This window comes from Aptenodytes patagonicus, chromosome 5 (genome assembly GCF_965638725.1).
Source record: "Aptenodytes patagonicus chromosome 5, bAptPat1.pri.cur, whole genome shotgun sequence".
NCBI lineage: Eukaryota > Metazoa > Chordata > Aves > Sphenisciformes > Spheniscidae > Aptenodytes > Aptenodytes patagonicus.
This window is the reverse complement of record NC_134953.1, coordinates 73982238-74002979: the sequence shown is the minus strand read 5'-3', so window position 1 is coordinate 74002979 and position 20742 is coordinate 73982238. Positions and strand designations below refer to the sequence as shown.

The 20742-nt window shown below is 41.0% G+C and overlaps 1 protein-coding gene across 1 annotated transcript in view; it reads left to right on the top strand.

The window, feature by feature from the left end:
* SELENOF (selenoprotein F) overlaps positions 1-2010 on the top strand; it is a 28510-nt gene extending 26500 nt beyond the window's left edge. The window contains exon 5 of the mRNA XM_076340553.1: positions 1140-2010. Coding sequence (XP_076196668.1) covers positions 1140-1271 — 132 coding nt within the window. The 3' untranslated portion in view covers positions 1272-2010. The remainder of the gene's footprint in view (positions 1-1139) is intronic.
* Positions 2011-20742: the final 18732 nt, after the last annotated feature.

Here is a 20742-nt window from a genome sequence, read left to right as displayed (position 1 = left end):
AATTTCTAAAATGGTAAAAAGGCTATTGATTATATGAGAAAAATCATTCAGCTGCTTGATTCAAAAATCCAACTTTGGTAACTTAAAACAGTTGAAGTAGAATATCATCTTTCAAAGCTAGGCTTATGGCGCTGCTCCCTGCATATGCATTAGCTTGTGCAAGCCGATTAGCTTGCCAAGGAGAGCAAGAAGTAGATGTTTCTCTCACACACATACATCTCTCTTCACTTGACTTGTTCCTCCTCTTTCCTCTCTTTGACATTAAATGCAAGTCAGAAGCCTGAACTGAAGTTGTTTCCTACCTGTTTTACTTAAGGCAAGTAACTGTTCTGGATATCAAGATAAACATTTACTGCTCTTAATGGGTTTTAATTTCCTGTGAAATAAGGCCTCTTTGTCCCTTATGTTTCCTTCTTTTCTCCCACACTCATTCCTTAGGACTAGGCAAGAAAGCATCTAATCCAGAGCTGCAGACACTGGCCAACTGCTGCTGGTGGGGTGTGCAACCTACAGCATCTCTGTCTTTTAAAGCTTCAGTATGGGGTCTCCCCTCTTACCGGTTCTTCCTTTGCATACACACATGCACACAAACTCTAGCTTTGAATGTCTCATGTTCTCCTTTGAATCTGGACAGTAGGTGAAAAAATATCGGAGGAGAGGAGGTAGCAGCATAGGGGAGAACAAGCTGAAAGACTGATCTCATGAGCATAATTTGATTTTTATAGATCTGTTTTCTTCAAGAAATGTAGAATATATTGTTGTTAAACACTCTAGTAATGAAATTCATAAAATCAGAACAAAATATGTGGCACTGGAATATTTATAGCATTGAGCATTGTCAGGAACAACCAAGCTTGTCTTTTTTTTTTTAAGAATTCTAAGCTTTAAAAAGCCAAAGCTTAGGTTGATTTCTTAGCACAAATTGTATTGCCAAAGTTTGCCCGGAATACTCTGATTTAATTTAGTGCTCTGTTCTTAAGTATTCATACTTCATGGTGTCACTCTATGGACTTTTTACTATTCTTGCTTTGACATCTTTTTAACTGATTTAAATCAACTGGGGGGGGGAGTGTTAATATGGGGAATGCATTTCCCAGCTCAAGGTAACTGACTTTTTTTTTCTTCTTCCTCCCCTGCAGTATGTGCGTGGTTCTGACCCTGTACTAAAGCTGCTGGACGACAGTGGGAACATTGCAGAAGAACTGAGCATCCTCAAGTGGAATACAGATAGCGTGGAAGAATTTCTAAGTGAAAAATTAGAACGTCTATAAATCATTGCTTTCAGTCCTCTTTCCTCTTCATGTTTTGTCACGGTAATCTTCTCAGATGTCGTGTGCTACAATTGAAAAAACATTCCAGCTTCTATATTAATTTTAAAATATCTGTTGTGCTGTACTAAACATCTTGTAATTAGAAGGGGAAGCTTCAGCACACATATCTGACAAGTTGACAAACAGAATAGCTTGTCTTAATATATTTCAGCTTTTAATGCATTTATCACTAACAAAATGCCTTGTTTCAAAGTTAATTATGCAAATATCAGTTTGTTATAATTGGACCTGTTTTTACAATGTTCTTAAAACTGAAGAGCTTCAAATAATTGAATTATTACCGTGCTTTTCATCTGCTGCTGTTTGTAAGGAAGTCAGAACCAAATGCAGTGTACTATCTCCCAAAGAAACTTGACTGCTAATGCCCTCTTCTTGTTTGTATTTGAACTGTCCTTTTTGTAGAAGCATTGTTTACAGTGAGTATCTAGTTCACAGGTTTTGAAGCTGATGGAGGAACTCATGCTCTGGTACTGTGAAACATTTAGTAAGCACACTTTAGTGAAGACTACATAGAAAACCTCTGAGGTGTATGGAAGTCAGATGTCAGGTGTGCTTTACGTTGTGTTTTGCTTCAGAAAACATGAGATACAAGTCTTGAGAAACCTTTCCTTCTGCCCTTCACAAGTTTATTGGAAGTCTGTTTATCAAATGAATTTATAAACTGTTCTTTTAAAATGTATATTTTTCTTTCTCAGTTGAAATTTATGTGAACAGGGACTATAGACAGTATGTATGGTAATGAGTCAAATCCATTATGACTTGTCAGGTTTTTTCCACTTAGAGTGAATAAATACGGTAAGCAAGAATAATGTGGGTTTTTTTCTGAAGTCTAATTAGCAAATAAGTCTTCCCTTTAACTACTTCATGCACACCAGTTTTTGGTTGGATAGGTGTTATGCTATGGCCTGAATTGATACTCAGTTTTTCTCTTCATATATAATCTTATGTAAAGAAATTTCTGTACAACTTACAGATTTTATTCCCAACTTGAGGAAAAAATCATCAGCTTCATAGCAGAACAATAAACTTGGGCCTGAGACCACACTAAATCATCAGAAGTAATACACTAAGGTGATTCTTTAGGCATAGCCTTCTGAGTTTTTATTCCTGAAATATTCTTACAAACTTGTAGAAGGTGCATACAGCTAGGTCACATGCTGTGATCCTTGTTGTTCTGTCTCTCACTCTTATTCTATGCCTTTCACTCCTATCCTTGTAAAACATGCTGCTCCTTTCCCAGATGACTCAGTGTGGGACAGCGATAATAGTGGTCACCACTGTCTTCGAGAAATACAAACTCTACACAAAAAGCACAAATCTTTGCAGCTTGTGCGAACTTATCAAACATGGATTTGTTCTTGGGATGTGTGATGTATTAGTCAGCAGATGAGCTACAACCAAAACATGTGGCATGACAACCCAGTATTTTGGTAGTAAAAATATGCTGCCATCCACTGGTGTTTTAATATACTGACTATATCCCACACTTCTCATTCCTTTGTTTGCCAACAAGGGATTTCAGTTTCTGTGTTGATTTATTGTGCTGTTTTAGCAGAATATTTTAACCTCACCCTTCTCCCCAGCCTTAGGTCCTCTTTACCACTCAGTGGAGAGACTGTTTGCTTCATTTGGTAATTACCAAATATTTAGCTCTGCTTCTCTCAGTATTTCCTTCCTCTTCGTCCTTAACATGCTGGCCAGTGGGTTTCTGACCTTCAACCTCCCTTTTCTTTCCATGTCTTCCTACTGCCAGCCCACTACTTCCCTGCACAAACTTCTTCCAAGGCCAGGTCCTTCACTCCTGCTCTTGCTTGACTTCCAATGAAGCAAGGAACTCGCTCATGTACCAGGAGGTAACCATCCCATAGTGGAGGAGGATGACAGGCCAAAGAATTCCTCCTCCAGCATAACTAGGGTTCATGACTGCAGCCCCAATACTGTTTCTGCAGCCTCTGACCTTTCCCAGTACTGGTTCTCACGTTCATCAAGGACACTGGAAACTATCTTTTCTCCCATTTTTCCTCCTAGGTTCCTGATTTGCTGATTCCTATTCCACATACTAACGTTGCCTTGTAATACAGATATTTATTCTCTTAGCTTAAAAGCATGCACAAGCTACATTGCTGTATTTCCCTATATATAGGAACATGTTGAGAGTCTTCCATGATTCCGTTACTGAGCTGCTGAGCCCTGAACCAATCTGTTAGCCCTATAGCAAAAGCTTAATTACCCTATGCTTCTTGACCTGTGGACTGTTCTCCATGCTGTTCTTGAAGTGTCAAATTCATACTGTCCTTGCTTTATTCTTTCTCATTCTATCCTTTAGATGATACTCAGGTTCTTGGCTCTACAGATATGTGCTAGGAACATTTCACATGCTGGCAAAAATGAGCCGGGCTTTGTGCTAAAAGAGGGAGTTGGAGTGGGGAATAATTTCTTTTGGAAATTCTTAAGTTTCTATTTATCAGTGTGGGGGTTTTTTCTTCCAGTGTGCAGCTGTGAAAATTCATAGAGCTCAAAAGGTTATTTTGGCTTGTGGCAATTAACTACACAAAATACAAGGCTTAAAGCTCCCGTTTAAAAAGGAAGTGATTCATTTTTACTTATAGCCACGATAAGCACCCTTTTACTTCGTGAAAGGCATTCACTGAGATTTATGTAAGAATTATTTAGCCTTATATAATGCTCTTGTTGTGCCAAATCTTGGGAGAGTTAATGAAAGGAAGAATAAAAGCAGCAAGCATGCATGACTGAGTTGAAACATGAAGTGTCCATCTACCCCTCCTGTCTTTTTAGAAGGAAAAAAAAGGCAACTCATCTTGCAGGAGAGAGTATAAGTGCTTTTAAAAAAAAAAAAAAGTGTTGTACATTCCATTTTCTACATATGGTATGTAGATGAATTTGAAGCATACTGTACAAGCTACTTGGAAGGGTTTCCTGGGTACCTGCTTAGTCATAGATTCCTGCGATGTGAACCAGAACAAAATGATTGTGGCAGGCAAAAATCTGTTTCAGAGCTAAAGGAAACCTTCCAGCAGACATGAAAATCATGGAAAGAAAGTAAGTATTCAACTCAGTCTTTGTTTTATTGTTTCATCACATAGACAGAACAAGAACAGATTGCCAACTTAATGAAGAGCGCACACAAAAAAGTATGTGTGTTCAGAAACCTGGGCTCCTGTTGAGATTGTAAATTTTTGAACCTGAGTTTTCAGAAGCAAAGTAAATCTTCTGATGTTCTTCTTCAGCCAGGGAGATTAGGCCCCCTTCCCCCCAAAAAAAACCAAAAAAGAAATAAAAAGCCAAAAAATGTTTTATTGTCATTCTACTTCATTAGCATGGAAGCTGGATTTTTAGACCTGCATTAGAACTTTTCTATGTTCTACCCATAAAGGCAAACAGGCTCAAATCTAACTTGAGATAGTTTCAAGAGTGTATCGCAAGGAACAACATCATTTGCTGGTTCTTGCAGCGTGTAAGGAAGATTAGACAAAGCACAAAATTTTCTTTGCTAGGGATGCTTTGATCACTTAAAGTAAATGGACCTTGAAATTTGTCAAGTGTGCCAGAGAAGGGTCTGTCAAATGCTAAAATGCAGCATATTTATATCAAAAGCAGCTAAAGAAAACACCATCTTCTGAATTTGTGTGTTTTTCCCTGGGTTGTTAACTGTTAAGGCCCAGCCCAGTTACTTTGAAACAAATTTGCTGTCATGTCTAAGAGCCCAAGGGACAAGACAGCCAAGGAGAGGAAGAACAGACAGCCCGCTGATAGGTTGTGTTATTGAACACCTGTGGTTCAGAACACCAGCTTCCCTCCCAAGTGCACTCTCGTAAAAAGGCTAAGCAGAAGGTAGCTGGAGAATATTTTCAGTAATTTTTTTTTTCCTTATCACTTGTCATAAAGGATGGACAGAAGGAAACACATTATGAAATTACTTACTTAGTGAGCTCAGACAGGAGACAAACTACAGTAGCAGTCAGAGTATTCTTGCATTTATTGATTTAAATAGGAACCATGGCACCAGGTGAACACAGACTGTCTCAAAGAGTACCTGATTATCTGTTACACGCTGAGATGGATTCCTGATGCTGAACGAGGCCTATCGATCAGCTTTGTTGCTGTCCAAGAAGCAAGGTATCTGGCTACGTGTTTCAGTTGCACCTTTGTACACCTAAAGCCTTGCATAGAGCAGCACTTTTGTCCGCTGACACACAAGTTAAACAAAGCTTCTAAACACTGAGAGCTGGAGTAAGTCTCTCAACACTTCCCACTACTAAGGCAACCAAGATCAAAAGAGTTGCCCATGATTGACTCTTGCATCGAGCAAGCGCTTCTTTTGAATCATAGTTCATTTTGTCTGCTCTCAGGCTGTGTCGTCAAGCGTATTTGTTTCAAAGCACTTGCAGCGATGGAGCGTCCCAGATGACCTAGACAGCCTAATGCATAAGCTTCAAGTAGACAGTGGCGACATACATACCCTCATACGGGTAGTCCTACCAGTAATTGTTTTCCTTGAAAATACACACCACGCATACATTCTACAGGGGCCCAGTACAAGCTGTATTAATCACATTAATTGTGCATCTTTTGGAAGTTTCTAGCAATATTAGTATGTTATCCTGACAGCCTTCAGAGGCCATATACGATGCCTAATATAGTTTAAACATTTTGTAGAAAGGGAATTGATCCTAGTGCATAGGAGTTCGCTTTTGGGAGGTGTTCAGAGCAAAGAGCATCTTTGTATTCCAGAAATGGATAAGGACATCATAACTTTATGTCTAGTGACCTGATCTTAATCTCGGTCTGAAAGCAGTGAACAGGTAACCCTCAGGGAGGCAAAGCAGCAGCACTGAAGGCACAACTGCAGCACGCTGTAGCGAACATGGGGTTTAAACTTGCATTATGTGTGCTTGGCAACTCCGGTACATGCTCTAAGATCCCCTCACAGTATTTATAGCTTGTAATGATACTTGTATCAGTGTGTCTTGCTTTATTTTTTTGAAGCTAGTCAGACTATAACTTCCCCAGGCACAACAACGTGTGCTCTTTCCTATCTTTGATGTGGTACAGACCTACCCAAACTTACTCAGGGTTTCAATCTCAACAAAACAGCAGATTTGTACACAAAATAGAGCACCTTAATTTCTTGGGTTAAAAGCCACACTTAATTTACTGCTATATTAATTACATAGGCTTTCAGCAAGTTATTCTTCTAAAGAAAAGTAGTTGTATGTTCATGTGCCATACAAAATATATCACAAAAAAATAAGGGTTAACAATCAAACTAGTAGAATCGAACTCCAGAGACTGGGATACTTCTGCTTTGTCTTAGTTTTAAGTGCCTGATTTACTCAGCAGCAGCAGGAAAGCAGTCACTCCAGTGAGTCAACATCATTAACAGCCCAGTATGAGAGTTTTTTAGTTCTCAGTATTCTTCCCAAGATTTTACTGTGGTGAAATCCCACTATAAGTCATGCTGGATGGAATGGGAAGGAGTAAATCAGTCTTACTGTAAAACCACAAATTCATCTAGGAATATTTTTCCTAGTTTCTGTATACTGGAAATCCTCAGGGGCGGCTGCACTGGTATTTGATACATAGGAATAACTGGATAATGGATTTACAGCGTAGAAGTCTTAACATTTCCAAAACGATTCACGAGAGCAGTTCCGTACCTTGACCTTATCGGCCAGCATCCGGCACTGCAGTACAGTACATATCCTGGAGCTGGGCACACGTTCCCTTGGGGCTGAGTGCATCAAGCACAAAAGAAACCACTTCTGAAAGTCACCAGCAAAATCCGCGTTCATGGCTGAGAACCGGGGAAAAAGACATTCCACAGCACCTTTCTACCTACCAGGTAGATGGGGCCCAAGCAGATGCCTGGTTAGGAAGGGCATTAAAAGAATACTTACTTCATCATTTCTTTTAGAAAGCCATACGTGGGAAGGTAATCTACATGGTAGGTCTTAGTAACTGTAGAAAAAGGGTTCCACAGGACGGGTGACAGCAGCAGAACCTGCATGCCAGGGTGCAATCACTATTTGGGAATCCCACTAAACAAGAAGGAAGCGGGAAGACATTGGGACTGCACAGCTTTGTGGCTTAGAGCAGCCCAACAGCCTCTCCCAGGTAACTTCAATTGGTCTCCAAGAAACACAAAATCGGGACTATGGATGGGTAAAACCTTATCAGAAGAGAATCTCGGTGGTACCTGAAAGTGGAAGCCTGTAAGGGGACCTCTGGCTTTTGTTTTCTGGGATATAAACTTGCAGGTCAGCTCCAAATTTTTCCTTAAAAGTACTTCTAGGTGCATCCCTCAGTAATTTTAATAACTATTATTTGTAAGTTTTCTATCCTGAGAAGATGCTGGAAGATGTGCACTTGACGATGATCTTTTGAGGTTGCATTTAATTTGGTTACCTAGGAGCCTTTCCGACTCCCCCCCTAAGTTTAAAGCGAGACTGGTAGGAAAGCACATCATTTGGTATTTGCTTCTGCATGCTTGGGGCCAACCTATGGTTAGGAGGGCAATTGATGTTTTGGTATAGTTTAATTCTTTTTAACCCAGTATTATCTTCATGTAGTTATTTCAGTGGAACAAAGGCTCAAACCACAGACTAAAGCATTCCTCACCTTAAATATGGGCAGAGAAAAATTTCCACTTTTCTCTGTTGTAGGATGTATGTAATTTTAAGGCAGGATGTCTATCAAACCTATCTCTAGGCTACAGTTCCTGACTAGGCTGTAAATTCCATGGGCAAACACAGATTTTTGGTGCAGGAGGATAAGCAGAGAACACGATAGTTAATGTAATTTTTTACCCCACCTTTTCCCCCTGCAATCAATGACTTGGTTTCTCCGATTTTTAGCCTACCTGAACCAGTTTCTGGAAAGCACCGATCTTCGATAATGAGAGGTCTTAAGAACAGACAGACACATCTTTAACAAGCAGGTTTAGGTGGCTCATGGCGAAACACCTCAGAGCCTGTGTACTCAGTGCAGCCAGGCTCCAGCCTGCAGAGTTTCCAGTCTGTATGACTCTTAATGCTGCCAGCTTGTTTTTTCCCCTCCTGGCTCTGACAGAGCAGAGCTGTAATAAGGTGACAAACCGCAGCTTCCCTCCACTCCCAGCAGTGAGGAAACACCTGCATTCACACTCCAGCGTTAGTCAGCCATGTATGCCCCAAACTAAGCAGCCATGCCTCCAGAGGGGAGTCTCGCTAATGCTTTTATTAGATTAACTGCATCAGTCACAGAGTATCTAGTTTTATGACTTTTCACTTCTGAACTTGGCCGCCCCCCACGCCACACGTGTCCCTGGGAGCCTGGCCAGGCTTTCCCCACGTGGGGTGCTCGGCCTCCTTGCGGAGGGTCACCGCACGCAGCGAGTCCCCGGGGGGGGAGAACGGCCAAGTGCCACCTTCATCTTGCCAAAAGGTTGCTGAAGGGACTGTGACGAAGAAGATCCATAATCTTATTTTCCCCGTTGTATGGAATAGGCAGAGGTGTGTCACCGGCTGTGGGGCAGCCTCCCTGTGACCTCCTGACTCGGCCTGGACCTTTGCCGTCCACGGTAGCTCCCTCTGGAGCCTGCGCTGGCACCCCGTTCCTGTCACACCAGGGGCCACGGCCCATCAGAACAGCAAATCCGGAGAAACTAAATCAAAGCAGAGTTTTTGCTTGATCCTGGCTGCAAAGATTTGGGATTTCCCGAAGAAAAGCATGGCAGCTGTCACTGGCCCTCAAACAGATTTGCCAGGCCAAGACATAAGACTTGCGGATCATTTCTGCATCACTGGAACAAAAGGCGGATCCTGCCATCGGGCAAAGCACATATTGCCATGAAACTGTATTAGAGGACACGTGACACCCACACGAAGAGGTGTGTGTATATATAAAGGGAGAGAGCGCGACTTCTGCGGCCCCGCTGCAGGCTGCCTGGCGCCATCTTGGCTGCCCCTCACTCCTGCCGGCAGCACTGACCACCACAAAGGGGACTGGTCTCCACGGCAACCGAGGATAGCGATTAATGTCAGGCTGACGTTGACGTGTTTTCCTAAGGTGATCTGGGAGCCAGAATCACGTAAGGAGGCGGTGTAAGAGTAGGCTTTTCTTACCTTTTTTTATTTAAAAGAAAGAAAGAAAGTCAAAAGGGACATTCAGTTTGCTTGTCCTAAGCTTCAGAGCTGTGCACAGCTTCAGCTCTAGCCAGCTGCAGCCTCCCTGGCTCACCTTTTTCCTAGTTTACTGACAGATTCTTCACCATGAAACCATTTCATTTGTCGTCATTTATCATTGTAACAGCTGGGGATTGACATAAATTATTTCTGTGAAAGTGAAACTCACCCCTTAGCCTAAGATGAGCGTTGCTGCTGCTCACCATTTGTGCATGTACAAGCACTGGAAAACCACAAAATTTAATAATACTAGGAGCATTTGTTCGCCCATGTCTCACCTTTTCTGGGACTGAGCCCCAGCTGGGTCCTGCTTGGGATGGGAGCGTGGTGACAAGGACCGACCCTGCTCTCGGCAAAACGCGGGCTGCCGCCTTGCTGCTTTGTATGCACAGGCAGTGCCGTGGCTCTGCTAGTGCTCTCCCCCTCACAGGTATTGTGAGCCCGAGTTTCTTTGGTTTAGGTTAAGATACACATAATCATATCCCTCTTCCTTTTTAACAGATAATTATTCCTTTAAAATGTACTCACAAGGAACATTGCTTTACACACTGTGAATCCATATTCAGGTGAGAAATTTTACCCCAGTTTAATTTTGCATCTTTGGTTACAAAATCAGAGGGACAGCATCACTTCATCATCAATTCACCACGAGTTGAGAGCATTAACAGTGTCAACCAGGGATGGAGAAAAAGGCCATTTGGACCATGATGATCACACACGTATGAGAGAGATGTCTGCATTGGAGCTGCATGATTACAGACGTCTTTCATGGGTTACTTCTTGTAACGACAGTATTAGTATATAAACTCTGTATTGAAACAGGCTACTGAAACAGCCACTGAAAAACCCTCTAGATTAATTTCTGTGGCAGAGTCAACGGTTTTCATGTGATCTAAAGTGCACTATCCAGGTAAGAATTGCTGTCATTAGCAGATAAATTCTATAGTAGAAAGGCACCTATGTGAATGGCCCTGCAGTGAAGTGTCTGAGCGACAAGTTGCCTATTACCAACCTCCTCTTGTTCAGGCACTGAGCAACACCCATAAGCCTCACCCCTAAGGAGGAAGAGCCTTCCAAGGGGCAGAGCCTGCCCGCATACCTCTAACAGGTCTTCTGTTGACACAGGAGCACAGTATGAAGATGCTGGCATTTTAAGTGGTTTTTAAAGTGTGTTAGTTATGGTAATTGTCTGTCTCTGAGGAGAAGGGAGGCTGTTTGCCTGTGTTGAATGCCAGTGCTTGTGAAACAAGCAAAAGTTGTGATCTTGCTTAAAGAGGTATCATTTCAAGAATGATTTAAAAACTCAGGTAAAAACCTTCATCCAAGCTCAGAGAGCTGTGAGACTGTCTGAAGAGCGTTTTCAGTGCTCGTTGGCACCACTCACCACCTCTGTGTACATTAGCATGGCACAGAGGGAGAGGGTTACAGAGCAAAAGAGCTGGTGCTGAGAATCCAACATCTGCATGATAGCACATTCCAGGCGTGCTCCTAGCAAACATCTCCGGCTTTCACTTCACATTAAAGGAATCCAGATCACATACTCTACGACCACGATGATGTGAACCAAAGCACACTAAGCAAGGGCAACTGGGAGGTTCACATCAAAAGCACACTCCCATTGTGAACCAAAACACTAATGCAGACAATCAAACCGTGTCCCTTCCCAACTCCACAGTCCAAGTCTCCCTTCCTCTGAGCACAGCCATTTGACAAAGAACAGCGCCTGATCCCTGCAGATACACGTTTAAGGATGGACACCCTTGTCATCATTGTTCGTGATCCTACTGTGTGATTTTAAAAATTATATTTAGCATATTTGTGACACTGATTTTTGCTGCAGAATTGATAGGATGACAAACAACTACAGTAATCACCATTGAGACAGAATCGGTATTTGGCAGCAGTGCCACAGAGTGGGCTAAAATAACATGCTGTTCTCCACTTTTTTTCCCAAATGGTTACCACTGCAAAGCAGCTAGCATTTGATTCCATCCAGCAAAGACCTTGCAAAGATACATAATCTGAATGCACAAACCATCCTACTCATATAGGCACGTTTAAAAGGTTTGCTGGACTCAGACTCATAAGTATACTACACCTTGCAAGTGCAAAGAACAGAGGCATCAGCACTTTTTTAAACTAGAGCAAATAAAGGTTAGATTCAAAATATGCAGGATATTGCATAAGCTGAAAGCAGTTCAGTGGAGCACAGAAACTAATGCCGCTGGCTCTGGTCCTCTACGGTCGGAGCAGCAGTAGCCTACGGGGTTGTTGGGACAGAAAGTGTCGGGAAATGCCCAGCCTAGGAAGAGCTACCATCTATACAAGTCTCACATACATAGTGATCAAAGCCTCCAGGAGAATTAAATGAAACTACCCGCACACCTGCTCAATATTCATCCGGCACCAAAACTTAAATACCTCTCCAGTTAAATTCTACAATGTTTTAAAGACGTTAAGCTACCGGTCTAGCCCATCGCACCCTATCCATGAACTCACTTTCAACCAGACTCCCCTTATTTCTAATCTTAACCAGTTTCCTTATTTATTCCGTCAGCCATTCCATGCCAAATTTAGCTGAACACTATTTATCTTTAAGCATGTCTTAAATTAAAAAAAAAAAAAAAAGTGCGATCTACAGACTTTTTTACAGGATTAACACAATTATCGAAAAGCTTTCTGTTCCTCCCTCGTTACCACAGATTTCTCCAAGCCTCTCAGCATATTAGCAAACACATGCTACCTAATGACCCCGACTGGGATTGCAACTGGAACCACAGGGTTTCCACTGGACGCTGACAGGTGGAGTTTGGATTTTGGGTTTCTAATCATTCATTTCTCACCATCCGTAGCCCTACAACCTCTTACCTTCCTGCTCACCAATAACGGCAGAGTTTGAGCCTGTCTGGGATGCTGGAGGGAGGAAGAATCTGCACTTCCAAGAAGCCATCTCCTGCGGCACAAACGGTGCAGAGAAACTTCAGACTCCGGTGGTACAGCAACGGAGCAGGTCTGGTGGAGGCAGAACCCAGCCCGCCTTTTGGTTCCTGTTGTTCACAGCTGCAAACTCAAGTGCTACCAGCTGTGTGAGCTCAGCCAAGTGTGACTTGGAAAAGCCTTAGGGTAGCCATGGCAACTTGTAGATCTTCACCTGATGCACTAGAGTCACTGTATACTGCTTTTGAGAGAAATACTCTTGTCTCTAGAAGTATCTTAATATTAAAATCTACAGCTCTAAAAAAGCTAGAAAGCTTTGAATTGACAGGAAAAAAAAAAATCCCTATTAAGTTGACACTAGCAGTTACTCTATTAACACAGGGCAAATATGTCTGTTCTGACCCAGGCTGGACCCTGTCTACATCTGTGTTCCCCAAGCGGCTGCCAGACCTTCTCACAACTGGTTCTGAACAATTTTTTTCTTTTTTTTTTTTTTTTTTTTTTAAACAGGCTGTCCAAGAACCAAAGCAACAGAGCAAAATGGAAGTTTGGGAAAATGATAAAATAATGTCAGGGTCTCCTTTCAGGATGAGTGAGAATGAATTCAATCTGAAGTATTTTTTCGCTCCTGCTATTAATACTAAATGTGAGCACAGCCCTTGAGAGCTCATCTCTGAGCCAAGCTTTACAGGAGGATATGACTAAGGCACAAGCCATCAGGAAACAGGCTCAGTCACCACGTCACTAAGACAACATGGATGAACCATCCCCCATTTCTGTGCTGCCGTTTCTCCCAGGTAAACAGAGACAATGACACTCACCTTTGTAAAGGAAGTTTATGATCAGCAATATGGAGGCATTACACTGAAAATAATGAATCGTTTCTCTGCAGGGGGAACAGGATTAGAAACCTAGAAACTCTCCTAGATGCTTAATATTCTCAATGGAGAAACACCAATGCTATTTCCACTGGCTGGCGTGTAAAGGTTAATGTGTGAAATGTGAAATTAAGCCTCAGTGGCATTGGCTTTTCCCTTTTCCAAAGATGCATAAAACATAACTCCCTAAAATCTCCAAAAAGGGAATTTCAACATTTCAAAAACTTCTAACATACAAAAAAACCCCTATTTGTGAGACTCCTGATGTATATCAACATCACTGTTGAGTATCTAGAATTAAAAGCAATTTAACTCAGAGAAGTAAAATTGGAAGATTATTTCTGGTTTCAAATACTTCTCCTTTCGAATAAGCCATTTCCTAGCTCATTATTCCAATTCCAGTACTTTTGCTTCTGCCTATAACCGTGTAAAGACATTTCAAAGCTTTAATTCATTTTGCAATTCTAAATAGCTTCCCTTAATCGCTCATGTCAAACACCTATTTCACATTTTTAAAAAATTTATAAAACAATTTGGTGCTGTCAGGAGGAAAAAAATTTCTTAGCATTCAGATTATTAACTGCATGCAAGCTCCCCATGCTAATGTGTTTCCTATCGTTCACTTCTGGCAGGAAACTATTTATAAAAGGCATAACATTCATACAGTAATTTAGTGTTTGCATTCATGGTACATTCTCTTGCCATTCCCTCAGCTAAGGTACAGAATCCACCAAGCTACCCAATTTGTTTGGAGGGGTTTCTCACTGCCAGATGCCATGCTGAACGCTCCATGTCACTGAACAACGGTAAGGGCAGCAGCAGAGAAGACGACCGAGGTTGTGTCTGTCAGCTTGACTGATGTCTTCGCATTTTCACCAAACACAAATTCGCATGGCTAAGTGAAACTAACAAGCTTGCAATGTACTGCCTTGTACTTCCATTAACAGCTGTGTGATTAATTGGTTACAGCCCATTATATTAGAATATACCTAGTTAGGAACTCTACTTAAAGAAAAAGAAAATGGATCAGGATTGGGCTGCAGGCCAAGTTTAGCAAGGCTTTTCAGCAATTCATGAATTCTTAAGGTGAATGAAATGGAGCAAAAAACTAAAACGGTTTCAAGTAGGTCTGAGGTACAGGGATTCAACTCTAGTCTCACAGGACTCAGTAGACCCTGACCCTAAATAAATATATACGTTTGGCAGTCCATGGAAAATAAGACAGCCTAATTCTGCAGTCCTTGTTTAGATGCACTTGTAACCATAGTGCCAGAAAGGCAATGACTAGCTTCCCATCACCTCATATAGGGACAAACATCATCTACTAACTCTCACAGGAGTTTTTGTTAAACAAGATTCCAGGACTGGACCTTTGTTTATTTATGGCTGATGGGGCTTTCACAACCCTATTCCCTTCCCCAGAAGTATTTATTTCAGACCAGGTGACTACCTGACCCTCTAAAAGACTAGCTTTGAATTGGGATAAGGGAAGCCACAAGCATATTATCATCAACTACTGATTAGCCATTTAAACATTAAATCCTTTTGCTCTAAGTTTAACGTGGAGTTGCATGGCTAGGTGGAGACATTCCGCAAATTCTGAAGGATGGATTAAAAGGTACCAGGTTGCACCGCAGAATTTCACAGGGCTTCACTACCTTCCACCGACAATTTCAGTCTCCCTTTTTGGGGAACTGAAACTCTGTTTCACTTTATGCTCAAGTATTTTGTGCTGAATATAGATGGGAGTATTTTTGCCTGTTCCTTCCAGGTGGAAGCACAAAAATTACTAATGGGAATCCTGCTAGAAATTTGAGTCAGAGAAGTAATACGATGTCTTTTGAATGGAAAACATTTGTTTCGTAAGCCTTTCGTATTTGGGGGCTGTCATGAGTGCCTTTCTGTGTACAACATTGAAATGGCAAATTCTTGGGGCTTTTAAAATGAAAACAAAGGAAGAAGCAGTCTGTTGCTGTTCCCATACAATTCCACAGTACTGCAGCACCTGGCTTAAACCCCAGACCAATGATCTATTTCACAATGTCAGTTTTTAAGCCCTCCCAGCCTTCGAGGTAGGATGGAGCACAGTTCAGCTATTCCAATCGATTCTGATGGTATTATGGACACCGGTACTAAAATTCTTTACAGTCAATAATAGTTTTGATTCTGAAATCCCAGACAAGGTGTTTGCACAGTACAGACATAGCCAGCATAAGTCCTAACAAGTTTTATATTTGTTCTTATGCTTTCCAAATTGCAGTATATTCTTGGTATGTTCTATCATTCAGGAAGCCCATGCCAGCTCGTTGTAAAACCTGAAGTACCCACATCTTCACTGTGCAAAATACAGATGAGGCCAATCCTGCCCCATTTGCTTTCCTAAGTCATCATATGTAAATCCCTGGCTATGATGCTACATGCACGAGTAAAGATCAGGCCTACCACAGTTGGGCTATCAGTAAGCTACCAGATCAGTTCAGCCCTCACCAAAGCTGACAGGAATCCTTTAATGTACAGCAAAGTAAATCCTAAGTATAGTTTTCCTCTAGGTTTGACCTACAGATCTATATGGATATAGGAGACTATATCCCGCACTAGAGGAACTTTTCATACTATACACTGCGAGGAAGAATTTATCGTTCTCATATCTTGCTGATTGGTGCACGTGCCCCCTGTCCTTCACCGCTCTGCAAAAAATCCACAACGGACCGTACTCAGGCTTTCTTTCAGTAACTGCAGTCTTTAGGAATTAGCAATTCCTGCCTTCTTGAGCTGCTTATTTACTTCTAAATACTTGAGTTTGTTTGGGGGGGGAGTCTTCTGAAAGCCTTGATGGCCAGTTTCATAGCAAGAGTCAGACCCGGGAGTAAGCTAAGAAAGGAAGACAAAGCAAGCAAAATACAAATTCAAGGCATCTCCATATTCAGTACCACCAGATATACAGAAAAATGGGAGAATTATTCTAAGACAGATGAGGTAGTGTGGCCGGACAGATTCCTAGAAACCCAGACCTTGGGCACCACTAATCTAAAAATACACCACTAATTTGGTTCTGTTCAATATATTATGTCTTGAATGTATCTTCCAGTGATTACTGGCATTGTTACAAAAGTTCTATACAAAGGAGACTTCTTGTCATACTAAACCTTAAATTTTAACATAGACATCTTAATATTTAAAGGTATAATGACTTCTGAAGAAAGAGCAGAACCATTATGAAGCAACCCGTATCCCCAGCGGATTCTGCTAGGGTATCTTGCGTAGTACCTTGTATTTAATAGCACTGTTTAATTACTGGTACTTGTTGGAGTCAGCATATATTCTCAAATGCCTGTGCTTGAAAGGGAACATCATTATAACGTCTGTGTTGCTGCCAAGTCTGAAAGCCAGATGGACAGACTGCTGCCAGCAGAAACTTGTTGCTGGAACCAAGCAATCATGACCATAACCTTCTGGCAAAAGCAGCTACATACGTTGTACTTCTGATGCTTATTTTGTGGCTTGAGTGATTGAGACAATAGTAAAAAGCATTGTCGTGGGATATTAAAACGACAATTGGTGTTAAAAGCGGCTCTACGGATGAATCAGTGCAACTATTAAGGATGAACAGAAAACATCTGTCAAACTCACAGAATGAACTTTAACGAAGCTGCCTGGTAGAAAGCATTAAGAGGAGACTCTTAATGGCCAGATGTAATATATGAAAAGCCACATTCTACACAGATGCATCGAAGTTGCATATAGTACATCAAGTTTTTGTATTGCTAATTATTTTGAAGCACTATAGAGGCAAATTAACTAATTTTCCATATATTATCACACCTAGGCTCCTAGAATACACCACAGGTCACTCTTGCACAATCTTCCAAAAAGAACTGAGTTGAGATGTAAGAGGCCATTATTCAGTGCTGATAATCAAACACTCAGGAATTAATTGATTTCTACTTAATCTCTTTTAATCTATTGATGCCTTATAATTAATTCCCAGATTAAATTCTAAATATTAATGATAGCAGAACAAAAACCATTTTAATGCTACCTCTTCCCTGGGCCAGATTTAAAAGTGGAACTGTCATGTATGTTTCTTCTACTGAGAACAATACAGCAAATTGCAATTATGAAGCTGCATCCCGTGACCAAACTTAGGGTCCAATTGTACAGCTACCTACATCCAAAAAATTCAAGCTACAACTACCATATGTAAGTATTTAAGCTGAATCACACTTATCACGTATTCTGCCAATGTTTTGTCCAGAATACACCTACGCTTTTTCAGCAGTTACTTACTGTAAGCTATATGCTAAGCATATACATAAACTCCAATTACTTGCATGGTTTTGTCAAAATATCTTTAGGTTTCACATTCGGGCATTTCCCATTTTGCTTCTCTTCCCCCAGTACATCACAACCATCTTTTGGAAGCTTCTGTTGGAAATGGACTTGATGGTCATTGCCTAAGCAGCTTGTAAGCAATTCTCTCAAGTTCTGTTTTAGGAGAGCACCTACAGTTATTAAACTTTGTATTTTTCAAATCTTGGTATTATTGCTGTAGTCTACTGCTACAGTATCTGCAGTGTAACAAGAAAGACACTCTCCTTCCAGTGTTCCTTAAAGGTATGGGATATCCTGACAACTAGAATATACAGGCTTAACTCTATCCTTTCTTGCAACTTCCATAACATTCAATAAATTGCACATTGTAGAGGTACCTGAGCTAGTGACACTGTAAGAATTAATATGGCAGCATACTAATTCACATACCGTGTGTGAGATCCAGCGATGCTAGCTCCAATCCCAGAGGCAGTAGAGCTGTAATAACACAGCGTTGTTTGTGGGCTAATTATGCTTGCATTTCAGAAGACTGATTACGTTGGGCAGAGCCCTACGCTAAGTTCGGTATCTTTGCACAGTGATGTACTTCATGGATATATTTCTTTCCTTCCTCCACCTTCCCACACACATTTGCCTGAATTAAGACACTACATACCGATGGTTTTACCTGTACCCAAAATTTCCCATATGGTAGAGAATTCTGCTCCAAGATACAACACTATTCTAGAAAGAAACAGAAGCGATATAACAATTATAAAAATCTCATGGTTTGCAAAAAGTCCAAAACAGGATTTCTGTTAAAAATCAGTTGGAGTTACTTTTCAAGCTTAGCCTGACTAAGAAAGCATTAAAAACAGCAATTATGGTAGAAACTATTTAAAGCTAGTATTTAGTTTTCTAAAAGCATCCATTTACTCACACTAATGGTGCTGTATATTATCCTATCTGCCACAAAAGCTGATAATCTTTGATGAAAACTCACTCAGATTTGTTACAGAGTGTACATGGGATGGCTATTCTGGTTAGCATTGTCCAAAACCTTAGCATTAATTAGAAAAATGAAGTAAAATGCCAGTAAATATAGAAAAAAAGATGCATTGAACAGCAATGGGAGTATTTATCCCCTCGTGCACACATCCTTAGGTATCAATTCAGAATGCACTTATCTTGCCAAACCAGTTATTAAATATAAGGTAACGCATATTCTATGCCTTTCTCTATGTTTGAAATCTGATTTCCCAAATGTCTGGAACATTCATATAGGGTTTTTCTGGCCTGGTTTACCTTTTTCTTTCCTTTCTTTCAACCAATAAGGCTTGTTCTAAGAAAACAGAGAATTAACTGAAGAAATGAGAGACCCAAAGCCAACTACAGTTACTTTCGTATTTGTTGCAAAAATTATTGAGTCAGAAAGCAAAACCGAAGAAGCCCAGTCAATTTTTTTTTGAAAGTTCCCCACAAAATGACATTTAAAGATGCTGAGGTTTGGGACTACCTGCAATAAAGTTCTATTCAATTCAATACTAGCGTTAAACGAGCACTTTTCTCAATGGTACAACAGAGAACCTCAGGATAGATGAATTTAAGAAAACAGTAACAACTTTCTTTACTTAAGAGGAAAATTACTTTTGGTTTGAAATTAAACAGAAACAGCGAGAATTGAGAATGTGGATTTGCGGTTTTGTTAGACTAAGGGGTCAACTGCAATTTCTCTCACACACAGCTTAAGCTGCTGATGTATAACAGAAAGTAATTCTGACTGCTGCCAAATGTTGCCTTCACATAGCTGTACTACTTACATTGCACTAAACCCCCACCATCTTTTTAAATGCTGCTTTGTAACATTTTATCGCATTTAAATAGGAAGTAAACAGTCCAGTATAGCAGTCTCAATTACATTTTGTAATTATTTTACATATGTATTCTTGAATATTCTATAAATTAAGTCAAATGAATAATACTGATTTGAATTTAAACACATTTGATGGCAGTTCACATTACAGAGGACTGGAGACCACCACCACTGTGGTTAAAGTGTTCAGTCTTTTTCCTTCTCAACTGTAGGGCTTTATCTTCCTATTAATTTTGTTTAACGCATCATGAATTATGTATGGTTATTTCTAATTCATCAGTAATTATTACTATTGTTTCCTCTAATCTTTGCATTTAACAGACTGAATAAATCTAGGATTTTCTTGGTAGTTACCCCAAGAAGGTTGCAACTGATGAACCAACTCAATGTATTTGTTTTAATGTAACCTCTGTGCTCTAAAAATGAAAGAGAGTATTTCTGAAAGTGCAATTCAAAGTAAAAATCATCACTTTAATTAAACAACCTGTGCTGGTTTTGGCTGGGATAGAATTGATTTTCTTCACAGTAGCTAGCATGGGGCTGTGTTTTGGATTTGTGCTGAGAACAGTGTGGGTAACACAGGGATGTTTTCGTTCCTGCTGAGCAGTGCTGACACAGAGGCAAGGCCTTTTCTGCCTCTCACCCCACCCCACCAGCGAGGAGGCTGGGGGGGCACAAGGAGTTGGGAGGGGACACAGCCGGGACAGCTGACCCCAACTGACCAAAGGGATATCCCACACCATGTGGCGTCATGCTCAGCATAGAAAGCTGGGGGAAGAGGAAGGAAGGGGGGACGTTCGGAGTGATGGCGTTTGTCTTCCCAAGTAACCATTACATGTGATGGAGCCCTGCTCTCCTGGAGATGGCTGAACACCTGCCTGCCGATGGGAAGGGGTGAATGAATGCCTTATTTTGCTTTGCTTGCGCATGCAGCTTTTGCTTTGCCTATTAAACTGTCTTTATCTCAACCCACGAGTTTTCTCACTTTTACTCTTCCGATTCTCTCCCCCATTCCACCGGGGGGGAATAGTCTACGTTAATGAGAAAGAAGGTGGCCCAAACAAGCATCTGCTGCAAAACATGAGAAAAGCTGTGGACCAGAATCTTAAGCTTGCTCCTGAAACAAAAGGTGTCATTCACTGGATCATGGATATTCCCTTTGTGCTCTCTGCCAACTTTCATGGAGGAGACGTCATTGCAAACTATCCTTATGATGAGACTCAGAGTGG